General features: G+C 34.5%; 2 protein-coding genes across 6 annotated transcripts; both read right to left on the bottom strand.

The window, feature by feature from the left end:
• Nucleotides 1-68: 68 nt before the first annotated feature.
• LOC9327761 lies at nucleotides 69-3380 on the bottom strand. Of its 2 annotated transcripts, none has more exons than XM_021012333.1 (5): nucleotides 3255-3380; nucleotides 3047-3144; nucleotides 1599-2673; nucleotides 752-1512; nucleotides 69-422 (listed from the first exon to the last, which is right to left on the bottom strand). In XM_021012333.1, exons 3-5 carry the CDS (start codon nucleotides 2548-2550, stop codon nucleotides 123-125), a joined length of 2013 nt encoding a protein of 670 aa, XP_020867992.1. In that variant the 5' UTR covers nucleotides 2551-2673; nucleotides 3047-3144; nucleotides 3255-3380; the 3' UTR covers nucleotides 69-122. The 2 variants fall into 2 exon arrangements, with proteins under 2 accessions (XP_020867992.1, XP_020867993.1); XM_021012334.1 differs by having other exon boundaries at nucleotides 3265-3380.
• Nucleotides 3381-5836: 2456 nt separating this feature from the next.
• Nucleotides 5837-10777, bottom strand: LOC9327760 (TSK-associating protein 1). 4 transcript variants are annotated; one of them, XM_002891652.2, is made up of 26 exons: nucleotides 10558-10775; nucleotides 10417-10468; nucleotides 10272-10313; nucleotides 10107-10192; nucleotides 9903-9972; nucleotides 9693-9764; nucleotides 9562-9609; nucleotides 9388-9453; nucleotides 9259-9306; nucleotides 9086-9154; nucleotides 8949-8996; nucleotides 8780-8848; nucleotides 8658-8705; nucleotides 8491-8559; nucleotides 8354-8401; nucleotides 8195-8254; nucleotides 8068-8115; nucleotides 7922-7984; nucleotides 7785-7832; nucleotides 7634-7702; nucleotides 7508-7555; nucleotides 7365-7424; nucleotides 7245-7292; nucleotides 7111-7152; nucleotides 6851-7026; nucleotides 5837-6760 (listed from the first exon to the last, which is right to left on the bottom strand). In XM_002891652.2, exons 1-26 carry the CDS (start codon nucleotides 10645-10647, stop codon nucleotides 6050-6052), a joined length of 2298 nt encoding a protein of 765 aa, XP_002891698.2. In that variant the 5' UTR covers nucleotides 10648-10775; the 3' UTR covers nucleotides 5837-6049. The 4 variants fall into 4 exon arrangements, with proteins under 4 accessions (XP_002891698.2, XP_020867897.1, XP_020867899.1 ...); XM_021012238.1 differs by lacking the exons at nucleotides 7785-7832; nucleotides 7922-7984 and having other exon boundaries at nucleotides 10558-10776; XM_021012239.1 differs by lacking the exons at nucleotides 8780-8848; nucleotides 8949-8996 and having other exon boundaries at nucleotides 6050-6760; nucleotides 10558-10777.
• Between the last annotated feature and the right edge of the window lie 1413 nt (nucleotides 10778-12190).

The raw sequence follows: 12190 nt of genomic DNA, 5'->3' as shown, positions 1-12190 counted from the left end.
ACAAGAAGATATTTCGTGCCTTGTTTGATTATATTGGAATTTAGAATATACATGTTATTACTCATTGGTAAAAAAGGATTAAAGGAAAATAAATTCAAATTTGATAAGAATCAAAGTGTTTTTTATGGTCTCATACATTTGACTAGAACATCGACGAATCGCTTGTACATATGTTGCTTCATGTACATTTTCTCAACCATTTTGCGTCCTTCACTTCCCAATCGTAGCCTCGCGTCTGCATTCCTAAGTAGATACAAGAGATTATGAGCTAATTCTTTGTTACCGGATCGTCCCATTGAGTGAAGTAGACCAGTCACGTTGTGTTGAACCATCTCTTTGGTTCCTCCTGCGTCTGTTCCCACTACTGCAAGTCCATAAGCCATTGCTTCGATTGTCACTCTACCAAATGTTTCACCAACTCCCTGTAACAAATAAAGGTTCAAAATAAACAAACCGAACAAAATCGAAATGGTTCTACCGAAGTTCTGTCAATATATTAAATTCAAACTGAAATCAAAACCTAAATTTTAATCAAAAACAAAACTGAAAAACGTTTTATCCAAAACCAATGTAATTGACTGTAGTAATTCAAGTTCCTATAAAATTGATAAAACTAAAAACCAGAAAAACTAAACCAAAACCAAATTAGATTTGTCTATTCCTAACATATACTACTTGAGTACTTTTTGTGGAAAACTGCATATGCATCGAATAGTCTACTTTTTGAGGTGTGAGGACCGAGGAGGATTACCTGGGAGTTTGTAACGTAGACATCTGCTGCAGAGTATAATGAAGCAACACGAGTTGTTGCGGGAGTCCACATTACTGACTTAGATAAGTTTCCGTTTTTTGATAAGAAGCTTAACATCTCTTTAACATATCCAACTTTGTTGCTCTTTGAACCCACTGATCCTAAAAGAACTTTAAGTTCTTGCTTCTCGCTTCTCACGGCATTGTCAAGTGTGAGAGAAACACTTTTCATCTGTCGTGATGAACCTCTTAAACGATGTTTGCTGGAGAGACTAACCTTTTCTTTCCTAATGATCCCCTTGTGATTTCTTTGAGATTCTTTTCCTCTCTCAGAAAGAGCCAAGGCGATAGATTCAAGGAGAAGAAGTTGCCCCTTTGTTGGGTTTATGCTGCTAAGAGACATCACAAGCATATCTGCATCTGTTAATCCTAACTCCATTCTCACTGATTCGCGTAATATTTGTCTCTTTTCCCTCATTTTCTCTGGTGAAAGTGTTGGTGTGTTGAGTGAAGAAGGAATCCCAGCTACAAAAGCTAACTCATCATTAACAGATAGTGGAACAATCACTGGTTGTGATCTAAGCTTTATATGCTCCTCCTCGCACCATGTTAACCATTGTCTGCTCTGTGATTCAGATAAGAAAATCAGCATTTTCACATGGTCAAGAACTGGTTTCGCTCGATCAAAGTATTCTCGTCGATTCTCCATTATCCACCAAGCGATTTGACTTCCACCAGCTGGATGATGATTCATGTATTGATCTGCGAGAAAAGGAAAAACAGTAATGAAGATATGCTTTCCTTTGATTGTAAATTAGTAGTCCAAAAATTGCATAATGAATTCTTACCTATCCATGAGGTACACACTGCTGATCCTGCGATGACCAAATCTGCTTTCATGGAAGTCTTGAAGCTGAGTTCTCCTTTGTCTTCAACAACTTTGATCCTTCTCCTAGTGAGCTCTTGCATCAATCCACCTCTCCTGCTGAGAACTACTGCAGAGACTGTTGCACCACAGCTCAAAAGCTCTGAAGCCAGCTCCATCATTGAAATTGGAGCGCCTGTCATTGATAGCTCATGGAAAAGCAGGACGAATCTCCTCGACCAAACAAGGCGTTTAAAATCTGATTTCCGGTCACAAGTCCCAGATCGTCTATGTGGGCTCCATTCAAGAACTTTATCCTCTAGTGATCCAAAAGGACCAAGAAGCTTACCATAAGTAGCATTTGTCAATGGAAGTTGTGGATCTTGCTCAGCATCCAAATCCTTAGTCTCAAGTACCTCTTTAATCACCTTCTGCTTACCACGTACCTTACTACGTGAACTCCGGACAGTTTTTCTAGTCTTCTGCTTGGAACTCAAGCTCCGTCGAGAAGCCCCATCATCTTTCTTGATTAGACTAACATCCGTCCTCTTACTCAGACCAGCATCATCTTTACCAGTAATATTTACCAAAGCCTCAGAATTCTCATTAGCAACAGCATCCATTCCTTTGATCTTCTCCACATATAAAACATCCGTTCTCGGTCTGCCTCCAAACCGTAAAAACTCAACTTTACTTTCATTATCATGTGCCCACCTAGACTGAACATAAAATCCAAGATACGTCCAAAGAGTAATCAAAAGCAGCCAATAAACCAACCGGCTACTACGAAACAACTGAAATGCTCCTCCTCCAACATGACCTCTACGAGGAGTCCTACCAGAATGCAATCTAGGTGTACCCCTTGGAGTAGACCTCCCTGACAGTGAAGACTTAACACTTGTCTGTCTCAGCGGCGATAACCGAATCTCCTCCATGATTTCAATGACTATAATCTCACTATAAGCATCATATCAAACACAAAAGCAATCGGAACTAGTAAAATTCAACCGCTTCAATCCACGAACACAAAATTGAGCAGCTCACATTAACACCACAACCTAGGAAAGAGAAATCACTCAATCAGTCTATCTTCAAGTTCAATTCATCAAACTCTAATCTCCAAAACTCTGATACATATCGAAGAACTATAACCTCGTTTAAAGCAGTATATATGGTTAGAAATCAGATCTAAACTACTCTCATGACCTGCATTTAGGTATTTTATCACAACTATTTCAAACTAAATCTGAGGAAAACTCCACAACTTTTTCAGATTACAAAGCCATAAGAATTTACTTTCTCATCAGGTTCCCGTAAAACAAGAATTAGAACTCGAAAATTGCGTTGGAGAATTTGGAGACTGAAGCGAGAGATATATATCTTCCGATTACGAAAAATCAAAATCACATGGATCGGTCAGTGAACACTTACCAGAAGCTGAGTAATTACCGACTTGGATCCGCCGATGCTCCAACGTTTCAGCTTCCGAAGTACGAAACGCAGCTAAATTGACGCGAATTTGCAGCAATCTATGATTAGAAAACAATGAATCAACACGAAAAATGAAGTCAATGATTATTATCACCGGAAACTAGAAATAGAAAGATTGTGAAGACGAATTAGAGAAAGAGAAGATTACTTTTGTATACAGTAGTCTTCGTCTTCTTCAGAGATCAGAGCTGAACAAAAGCTGAAGCAGAGAGAGAGAGAGAGTCTGCTTCTTCAGCTTCAGCTTCTTAATTTGTTTCCTTATAATTAATCATCCACTTGTTTCCTTAGTTATATTTACTTTGCGCTCCTTAATTATTGAAAACTTCTTCTAAAACGGCATAGTTTTAAGCTTCGAAATTAAAAAAAAATGTATTTTCCTCATGGGCTTGGGCCTTCAAGTATACCGTTGATGAAAGTAATCTACTCCTCCGTTCTGTAAGTGATGTTTTAACCTTTTTTTTTTTTTTTGTTCTTTGTCATCTAGATTTATTATTAATTGCAAATGATGAGAACTGTTACATAGACAATTTTACAACTGACAATTCCTTCCGACCCTTATTAGATCCACGACAGACTACACTTCTTTTCTTTGTAATTTTGATGAATACCTTCAATGATCCACGACCTGGCGATACTTCCTTCTCTGCGTAGAATCCTAGCGAACGGCTATAATTGTACATCGCTGGAGATCTCTTGCACACTTGCCTCCATTAATCTGCAAATTTATTAATAAATCGCAATACCTGGGACTCGAACCCCAGACCTCTTGGTGTAGAAGCATTAATCAACCCTTGGTCAACCAATGGGCCAAGGGGGCTTCCACTAACCTTTTGTTTTTGTTCATATATAGATGATGTTTTCAATTTTTAATACAAAATTAATTACTTTTTATTGGTTTTGACAATTTATATTTTGTAGATTGTTTTTTTTGTTGGTTGATTAGATAATAAATGATGTTTTAGTTTAGAAATAAGGGAGACTCACAAAAATGCCCCTTTTTCAATACCCCTTTTCAAAAATGCCCCATTTGGCTGTCCATTTTTAAAAATACCCCTTTTTATGTAAAAAATTACTAAATTACCCTTCTTTTAATAAAAGATATCACAAATATATAAGGAAATATAACAAAATTAGGTCCACAAAATACAAAATATTTTTTGGCGAGAAAAGTGATCCCGCAATTTTTCCCGCCAAAACACTTGTAAAAACTTGTAAAACCTTTAAAATACCTTGTAAAATTTTCCCGTAAAATATTTTCCCGCCAAAAAATTTTCCCGCCAAAATTTTTTTTTGCGGGAAAAGTGATTCCGCAATTTTTTTGGCGTTAAATTTTTGGCGGAAAAAATTTACAAGGTATTTTAAAGGTTTTTTACAGGGTATTTATAAGGTTTTACAATGTATTTTAAAAGGTTTTACAATGTATTGATAAGGTATTTATAAGATATTATAAGATTTTACAAGCTATTTTATAAGGTTTTACAAGTTATAAGGTTTTACAAGTTTTTTATAAGGTTTTACAAGTTATAAATACCTTAATAAACCTTATAAGTACCTTGTAAAACCTTTTAAAATACATTGTAAAACCTTACAAAACACTTGTAAATACTCCGTAAAACCTTTAAAATACCTTGTAAATTTTTCCCGCCAAAAAAATTTCGCCAAAAAAATTGCGGAATCACTTTTCCCGCAAAAAAAAATTTTTGACGGGAAAATTTTACAAGGTATTTTAAAGGTTTTTACAAGTGTTTTGGCGGGAAAATTGCGGGATCACTTTTCCCGCCAAAAATATTTTGTATTTTGTGGACCTAATTTTGTTTCAAATAAGGGTAAAATGGTCATTAAAAATTAAAAGAGGACAAACTTAAAAATGGACTCTCAAAGGGGGCATTTTTGAAAAGAGTTATTGAAAAAGGGGCATTTTTAACAATTTCTCTAGAAATAAACAAAAATTAAATGATTTCTTAATCTATGTGCTAAAACATCACTTATAAAAGAACGGAGAGAGTATATTCCTAGCTCTCGTAACATGTATAAATTTTAATTGTTTTTTGAAAATGAAACTTTAAATAATAGTAATCTTTTAAGATTTTGAAAATAACAAACATATTAAAATGGTGAAATAGCTAAATAACCAAATTAAAATAATTTTAAACTGTAGAAAATAATTTTTGCATATAATCATGATATTTTAAAAAAATGTCTGATGCTGGATAAATTTACATATTTTTATTACGCTATTAGAAAAATGCATATTTTAGTTCAGTTACTTATCTTACAATGCATAAACACAATATTTATTAAATAATAATCTCATGTTTGGTAAATTAACATAAGACCTAATTATATGTTATTTACTACGGAAAGGATAACAAACAGCACAATAGTATAAATATATAATATGCTGTTTTCTAATTCTGGTACATGAATAACGAACATGTTAATGAAAAAAATATATGTAACTTTTTCAACAATCAAATTTGAGCCAAAAACATAAAACCAGGCCTGCATAAAACCAAAAAAAAACTACTGTATGTCATGATTATGAAAGCTATTTTTGTTGAAATTATTTAGCAAGTAAAAAAATGATAATCACTTACCTAAATTTACTTCATAGTTATTTAGTAAGAATATTCAACAAAAAAAAAAAGTCATTTGAAGAATAGAGAAGAATGTTACAATGCATTCCATTTGAAGTCATTCCTTTTTTTTTTTTTTTTTTTTTTTCCTCAATTGTGAAATATTCCAGAAAGCTTTTATTAGTAGAAATCTGAAAAAACATTATTAGTTTTCACAGAGACTCTCTTCCTCTCTATCTCTCAACTTCTCTCTCCTGATATAACCAACACACAGACTCTGAAACAGAACATCATCACAAAATACATAACAAGAACCAACAAGAGCTCTAGATTTGCTCTTAACACAACCAAGAATCTCAATTGCTCTCTAAAGAGAACTAAGAAACTTAACCCAAATGATCTCTGCACTTTGTGTCGCCTCTTTCGCAAATTCCTCAGCCGCTTGCTCGTCTTTCGCCTTCCTCACCGCGCCATGATACTCTTCGTAAGCATCAGAAGCATCTACAAGAAAATGAGAAAGTTCTTTCACAGTCTCCTTAAACTTTCCATCAATAGATTCTTTCTCAGCTTCTAACTTCGCCAACAGTTTCTTGATCGCGAAGATTCTAACGAATAATGCATCTCCCTTTTGAGCAAGCGTTTTAGCGGTTGCGAAATGAGAGTCCACGGCGGTTTGCTTCTCCGTGGCAACTTCTTTGAGCATTGTCGCTCGTGCCTGCGCGATGTGAACTCGCTCAGAAGCTTCAAGTCCTTCTTTGATGACGTTTCTGTATTTAGCTAACCTAGAGATGTAACTGATCGGAGCTGAGCTTAACTCTTCGAAACTTGCAGCCGTAATGAGAATCTGATCGAAATCTTGACGTGTCACAAGCTCACGAGCGGTTAAGCCGCGAAGCTCTTTCAGTTTAGCCCTTAGGGTTTCTACAGTCTCTGATGTAGCAGATGATTCGCTTGTGGAAGAAGCAGAAGAAGAAGAAGAAGAAGTGAGAACTCTGTGTCCCAGTGGAGATTCCTTTTCTTTCCGGTGATTCTCAACGAGTTGAGTCAAAGACGCTGTGAGACTAGAAGTCTCTGTTCCCTGCAAAATCATGAAACCATAGGAATTAAACTTTCGAGATAGTAATTATGTTACTTTCTTGCTGTTCAAGAAAAGGTTTAAAACTAAAACCTGGACTGCAGATTCTTCAGATAGGATCTCTTCTATGCTATATTTAGTCGGTATAACAATCGAAGCATCATCGTCGTGTTTTAAATCAGCATTGTCTTGGTTAAAACAGCTACAAACACCTGGCTTTCCAAGTCCAAGAACCTCTGGTGTAGCATAGTCACTCTGTTTCTTTGCAGCTGTGAGATCAAGAACTGTCTTAGAAAACCGTCTTAGACAGTGAGTGAAACAGAAAGAATTAAAGATTTTTTGTTTTTTCTTACATTCTTCTGTGTCAGCCTTTCCATTAATGCCACTATGTGCTTCTGCAGAACAAGAAGGTTGGAATCAGAAAATGTCAATTTATACTTTCTTTACATAGAATTTAGAAGAGATCATTTATAAAATCTTGAAGTACCTTCAAATTCGCGTTCCATCTCTTCCAACATTATCTTTCTCTTAGCAGCTGTAACAAGAATTATAATCAAAATTTGAATGAGAAGGTTGTAGAGAGAAGAAAATGGATGAGAGAGTTTACATTCTTCTTCGATGTTTCTGGAATCATCAACTTTTATCTGTTTAAGACCTCCAATAGCAGCTGCAAGTAGAAGATGGAAACAGGTTCAAGATTTCCTCTGAAGAATATGAGCTAGTTAGACCGATACTGAATTGTTGAGATACCTTCAAACTCGCGTTCAATCTCTTCAAGCATACTCTTTCTTTGTGCAGCTGTAAGAAGAGATAACTAACTCTGTCTCGGAATATTGTGGCAAAGAAAGTGAATCAAGAAGAGTTTTCTTTTCTTACATTGTTCTTCATTGTCACTGCCTTCAGTGAAATCATTAGCCTTTAGTTGTTCAAGACCTTTTGTAGCAGCTACAAGTATAAGATTACTGAAAATTAGGATGAAACATTAAAACTAAAAAAAGTGGGGTAAATGGTATGTGAGGGTATATACCTTCAAATTCGCGTTCGATTTCTTCCAACATTTTGTTTCTCTTTGCAGCTGTAATAAAGAGATCAAAGAAACATAGTCTCAGGATACCGTAATAAAAAAAAAGAGTTGAAAAACCGCAGAAAAAGAAAGATATTTACAGTGTTCATCATCAGCATTGCCTTCAGTGAAATCATTTAGTTGTTTAAGATCTTTTGTTGCAGCTGCAAATAGAAGACAATAAAGACATTCTTAAAACACTATTCTCCATGTTTGGTTTTCTATAGCATTTGATATAAAAGATAACCTTCAAATTCACGTTCAATCTCTTCCAGCATACTTTGCCTCTTTGCAGCTGTAACAAATACATTCAAAACCTGATTCAGATAACCGCAGAGTAAGAATAGCGGATAAGAAGAAGAAGAGTGTTTTACATTGTTCTGTGTCTTCAGTAGAATCATCAACTTGAAGTAGCTTAAGGCTCTCTGTAGCAGCTGAATGTGATAAATGAAGACACAAGACTCTCAGATATTACTCAGAGTTGGTATGTGAACTAATTAAGACTCTCAGTAAGTGTTATGTAGGAGAGATACCTTCGAACTCTCGTTCGATCTCTTCTAACAAACTTTGTCCCTTTGCAGCTGTTTTTTTGACAGTAAGTTCAATCTGATTCAGAAAACCGTATGCAGGAAAATGAATCAGATAAGGAAGATAGGACAACTTTTAATACCTTGTTCTTCTTCGTTTTTTTCCCCGGTTGAATCGCCAGCCTTCAGTTGTTCAAGACCCTTTGTAGCAGCTATGAGAAACAGAACACAGAAACATATTCTTAAGTAACAAAACTTTCTTTGATGAAACATATGATTAAGAAGAAAGTTTTTGGTATATACAAAGTACCTTCAAATTCCCGTTCGATCTCTTCAAGCATACTTAGTCTCTTTGCAGCTGTAACAAGACACAGAAGCAGGTTCAGAGACAATGGATCAGAGAAAATCAAAAGTGATCATATGAGAATTTACATTGTTCTTCATCATCTCCACTTCCGGTAGAATCAGAAACCTTTAGTTCTTCAATGCCTTCCATAGCAGCTGCAATTAGGAGAAACAGAAAAACAAAATCTTAGATGATACATAAAGATTTCTGCATTCATCTCAGAACCTATTGAAACATAATGGTGTCTCAACATACCTTCAAACTCGCGTTCAATAGCTTCAAGCATACTTTTTCTCTTTGCAGCTATAACAAAGACACAAAAACATTCACAAAAAGTAGTAATCTAGAGACAAAGGTAACAGAGAAATCCAAGGAGGGAAGAGGTATATTACATTGTTCTTCGTCATCTTTGTCAATGGTGAAGTCATTAACCTTTAGTTGTTCAAGCTCTTTTGTAGCAGCTAAGGTATGAAATCAAAGAAGACAAAACAAACTCTTAATTAGATTCAAGATTTAATCTCAAAACAGAGTAACCACTTAAGAAAAAAATGTGGTGAGAATATACCTTCGAACTCGCGTTCGATCTCGTCCAACAAACTTTGCCTCTTTGCAGCTATAACAAGTGACACAAAATCTGTTTCAGTGTATCATACTATGGCAAGGAAAAAATGGAGTCAAGAGGAAGATTCTTTACAATGTTCTTCATCATTTCCTTCGTTTATTTCATCAGTCTTTAGTTGTTTCAGACTACTTGAAGCAGCTGCAACAAGTAGGAGAAGCAAAAGAAGAAAAATTAACAAAAAAAATTATAAGTGAAGGTCTTAGAAACTAACTATAAGAGCTAGCTAAATATAATCTATGAGACAACCTTCAAATTCGCGTTCGATTTCTTCCAACATTTTCTGTCTTTGAGCAGCTGAAACAAGACACAATAACAACTACCTCATCAAACGAAAGAACTCTTGAAGTAACAAAGAATTTCATAAAAGAAAATCTTACATAATTCTTCATCATCCTTGGATTCAGCTTTGACACCATCAGATCCAGCTTGGTTAAGACTATTGTGATGAGCTACAATAAATCATGATAGACAATTAAATACACTTTACTAGATACCAATTTCTGATTAGCACTATAGTAAAAAAAAACATTTGACTTGGCCTTTAGTGTTCCACACAATGACTAAGAAAGATCAAGATCTTGAGTTACCTTCGAATTCAAGTTCGATTTGATCCAACAGACTCGAACGTTTAACACTTTCATCACTAACAGATCCAACCTAAACACACACAGAAAAGACAAAGATTCACCTTAATTATACAAAAAAACTACTTTGCAGGAATCTTTTTATGTAGATTCATTCATTAGAATCCAAATCTAAACTTAAAGAGGCAACAAAAGCTAAACCCTAACCTCAGTTTCATCTGATAGAGACAGAGAAATAGTGTTCTTATCAGTCACTGTAGTGTTATTCTTGTTTTCACTCTGTATCTTTGCAGCTGAAGACACACATAAACATAGAAGCTGAAACATACCAAAAACAAAGTCAAGTAAGAGATACAGAGCGAGAGATCTTACACTGATCTTCATCTTCCTTGCCTTGAAGAGCATTGACACTATCTACAAATTAAAAAAAAAAAACCCCAAAATCAATCCCAAGAAAACAAATAAAAATAAAGAAAAAGTTAGATAATTGCTGGCATTTCTCTGAGAATTTCCTTACCTTGATAATCACGTTCTATTAGATCAAAATTACTCAAACCACTACCATCATCCTAAAAAGATACAATAAAACGCATTGAAAATTTTTTAAGGTTGGAAGAAATAAATAAAAAAGACATGTGTTTTTGTTTTGTGTGTTTACCTGACAAGAAACCTCATGGAAGCTTGAAAGAAGAAGACACAGAGACAAAGCCAGTGCAAGAAAATTCGTTTTCATGGCGGAGATTTCCATTACAAGAACGAGAGATACACAAATCTTTAATCTTGAAGAAGCATCACATGGCTGTGGAAACGTTTTTAAAATAAAACCGTTGTAACTAACTACTCAAACGTGGGTTTCGTTTTTTTTTTCTCGTGGCTCTTCTTCTAGATAACTCATTTTGTGTGTAGCAAAGTTAGACACGAGACACCTACATGTGAAATATTAGTAAATGTGACATTTTATTGAAAATAATAACATCATGGAAATAGGAAAAAATATATATATATATATATATTGATGGCATAAATAAGATAGAAATATTTATTTTAATAAAGTAAAATTTTTAAAGAAACATCTCTTTTCTTTTTTGTTAGGCCTTCCAAACCCAAGTCAACTTTCCCATTAGTATGAATATATGATATTGTATGTCCACAAATTCGTTTTTGGACATCTAAATTTTTGACATAGTAAAAAAAATTAGTTTTATTATTTTCAGATTATATAAATTAAATTCTAAAAACTATTATAATGTAAAATAAACTCCCAACTACAAAAAAAATTAACGACGTTATATATTTCATTTTGTTAATATTGTGGAATTTCTAAACGATTGTTTGCGTTAATTATGTCTAGTCACGATCCAATTTAGATATCAATCTATCGACAGACTCATCATCCCTACTTTAATTTGGTGGGGATAGAGTCATTATTATCAATGTCTCTTTTATTTGCTGAACCAGAAATAAAACTTGAAACTTTAAGAAGATTTTAGAACCTGTTTGTTCACTTTTTTTAATCACATTTAAGGGATTTTTAAAAAACTTTCATAAAACTCGTGTGAAAATAGGGATTTTTCAAAAGCTATTATAAAAATAGGGACTTTTTCACTATTCAAATTAAAAAAAAAAACTTGAAACAACTTTATAAACCCAAATGAAATAACTACTTGGCTTTTGAAAAAGTGAATTAGTGCCTTCAAATTTGAAGAACTCATAATATTACTTACATGTCCTGAAAGCTTTCTATAATTAACTTAAAATTTAATAATTGGACTCTATTTTTAATTCCTTTTTCGACTTTGTTTCAAAGTAAATAGTATTATTGTGATCAAAAGGGTGTGTAATATCGCTTTTCATTTTGTATTAATAAGTGAATAATATAACCAAGTGTTCTTGGTCTAGTGGTTGCCACTTGTGGAGGAGTTGCCCTGTTGGTCTTGGCTAGAGATCGATTCCCTGCAAGCGCGCAATTGTTAGATCTCCACTTGACCACATGGATATGAGCTTTTGCTTTCGGTCCATTTGCATACCCGGAGAGAGAGTATATCTGTGGACTGCACCTCCCCCAGAGGATTAGTCTGGGCCCCTCCATAGGACTGAGATTCCCCTGAGTTATAAAAAAAATGAATAATATAAACTACGCAATAACTTTTTTTTTTCTTCAAACAATAAATTATTATCCAATCGTCTCTCTAGATTTGATGGTCCCTTAATGGAATAGGTAAATGCATGGCTCCCGTGTGACGTCGTATTCCAGAGCGGACAAATATGATACTAGTAGAAAGAGGTTGTTC

Source organism: Arabidopsis lyrata (genome assembly GCF_000004255.2).
Source record: "Arabidopsis lyrata subsp. lyrata unplaced genomic scaffold ARALYscaffold_1, whole genome shotgun sequence".
Taxonomy (NCBI): domain Eukaryota; kingdom Viridiplantae; phylum Streptophyta; class Magnoliopsida; order Brassicales; family Brassicaceae; genus Arabidopsis; species Arabidopsis lyrata.
Note: the sequence above shows the minus strand (reverse complement) of the source record. Positions and strands in the feature narration are given on the sequence as shown.

Coding starts and splice junctions, on each gene's coding strand:
- LOC9327761 (XM_021012333.1), bottom strand. CDS start 2,550: ATGGAGGAGATTCGGTTATCGCCGCTGAGACAGACAAGTGTTAAGTCT. Junction 1,513..1,598: donor AGTGTGTACCTCATGGATAG/GTAAGAATTCAT, acceptor CTTTTCTCGCAG/ATCAATACATGAATCATCAT. Junction 423..751: donor TCTACGTTACAAACTCCCAG/GTAATCCTCCTC, acceptor TATTTGTTACAG/GGAGTTGGTGAAACATTTGG.
- LOC9327760 (XM_002891652.2), bottom strand. CDS start 10,647: ATGGAAATCTCCGCCATGAAAACGAATTTTCTTGCACTGGCTTTGTCT. Junction 9,454..9,561: donor AATCGAACGCGAATTTGAAG/GTTGTCTCATAG, acceptor TACTTGTTGCAG/CTGCTTCAAGTAGTCTGAAA. Junction 6,761..6,850: donor CTGAAGAATCTGCAGTCCAG/GTTTTAGTTTTA, acceptor ATGATTTTGCAG/GGAACAGAGACTTCTAGTCT.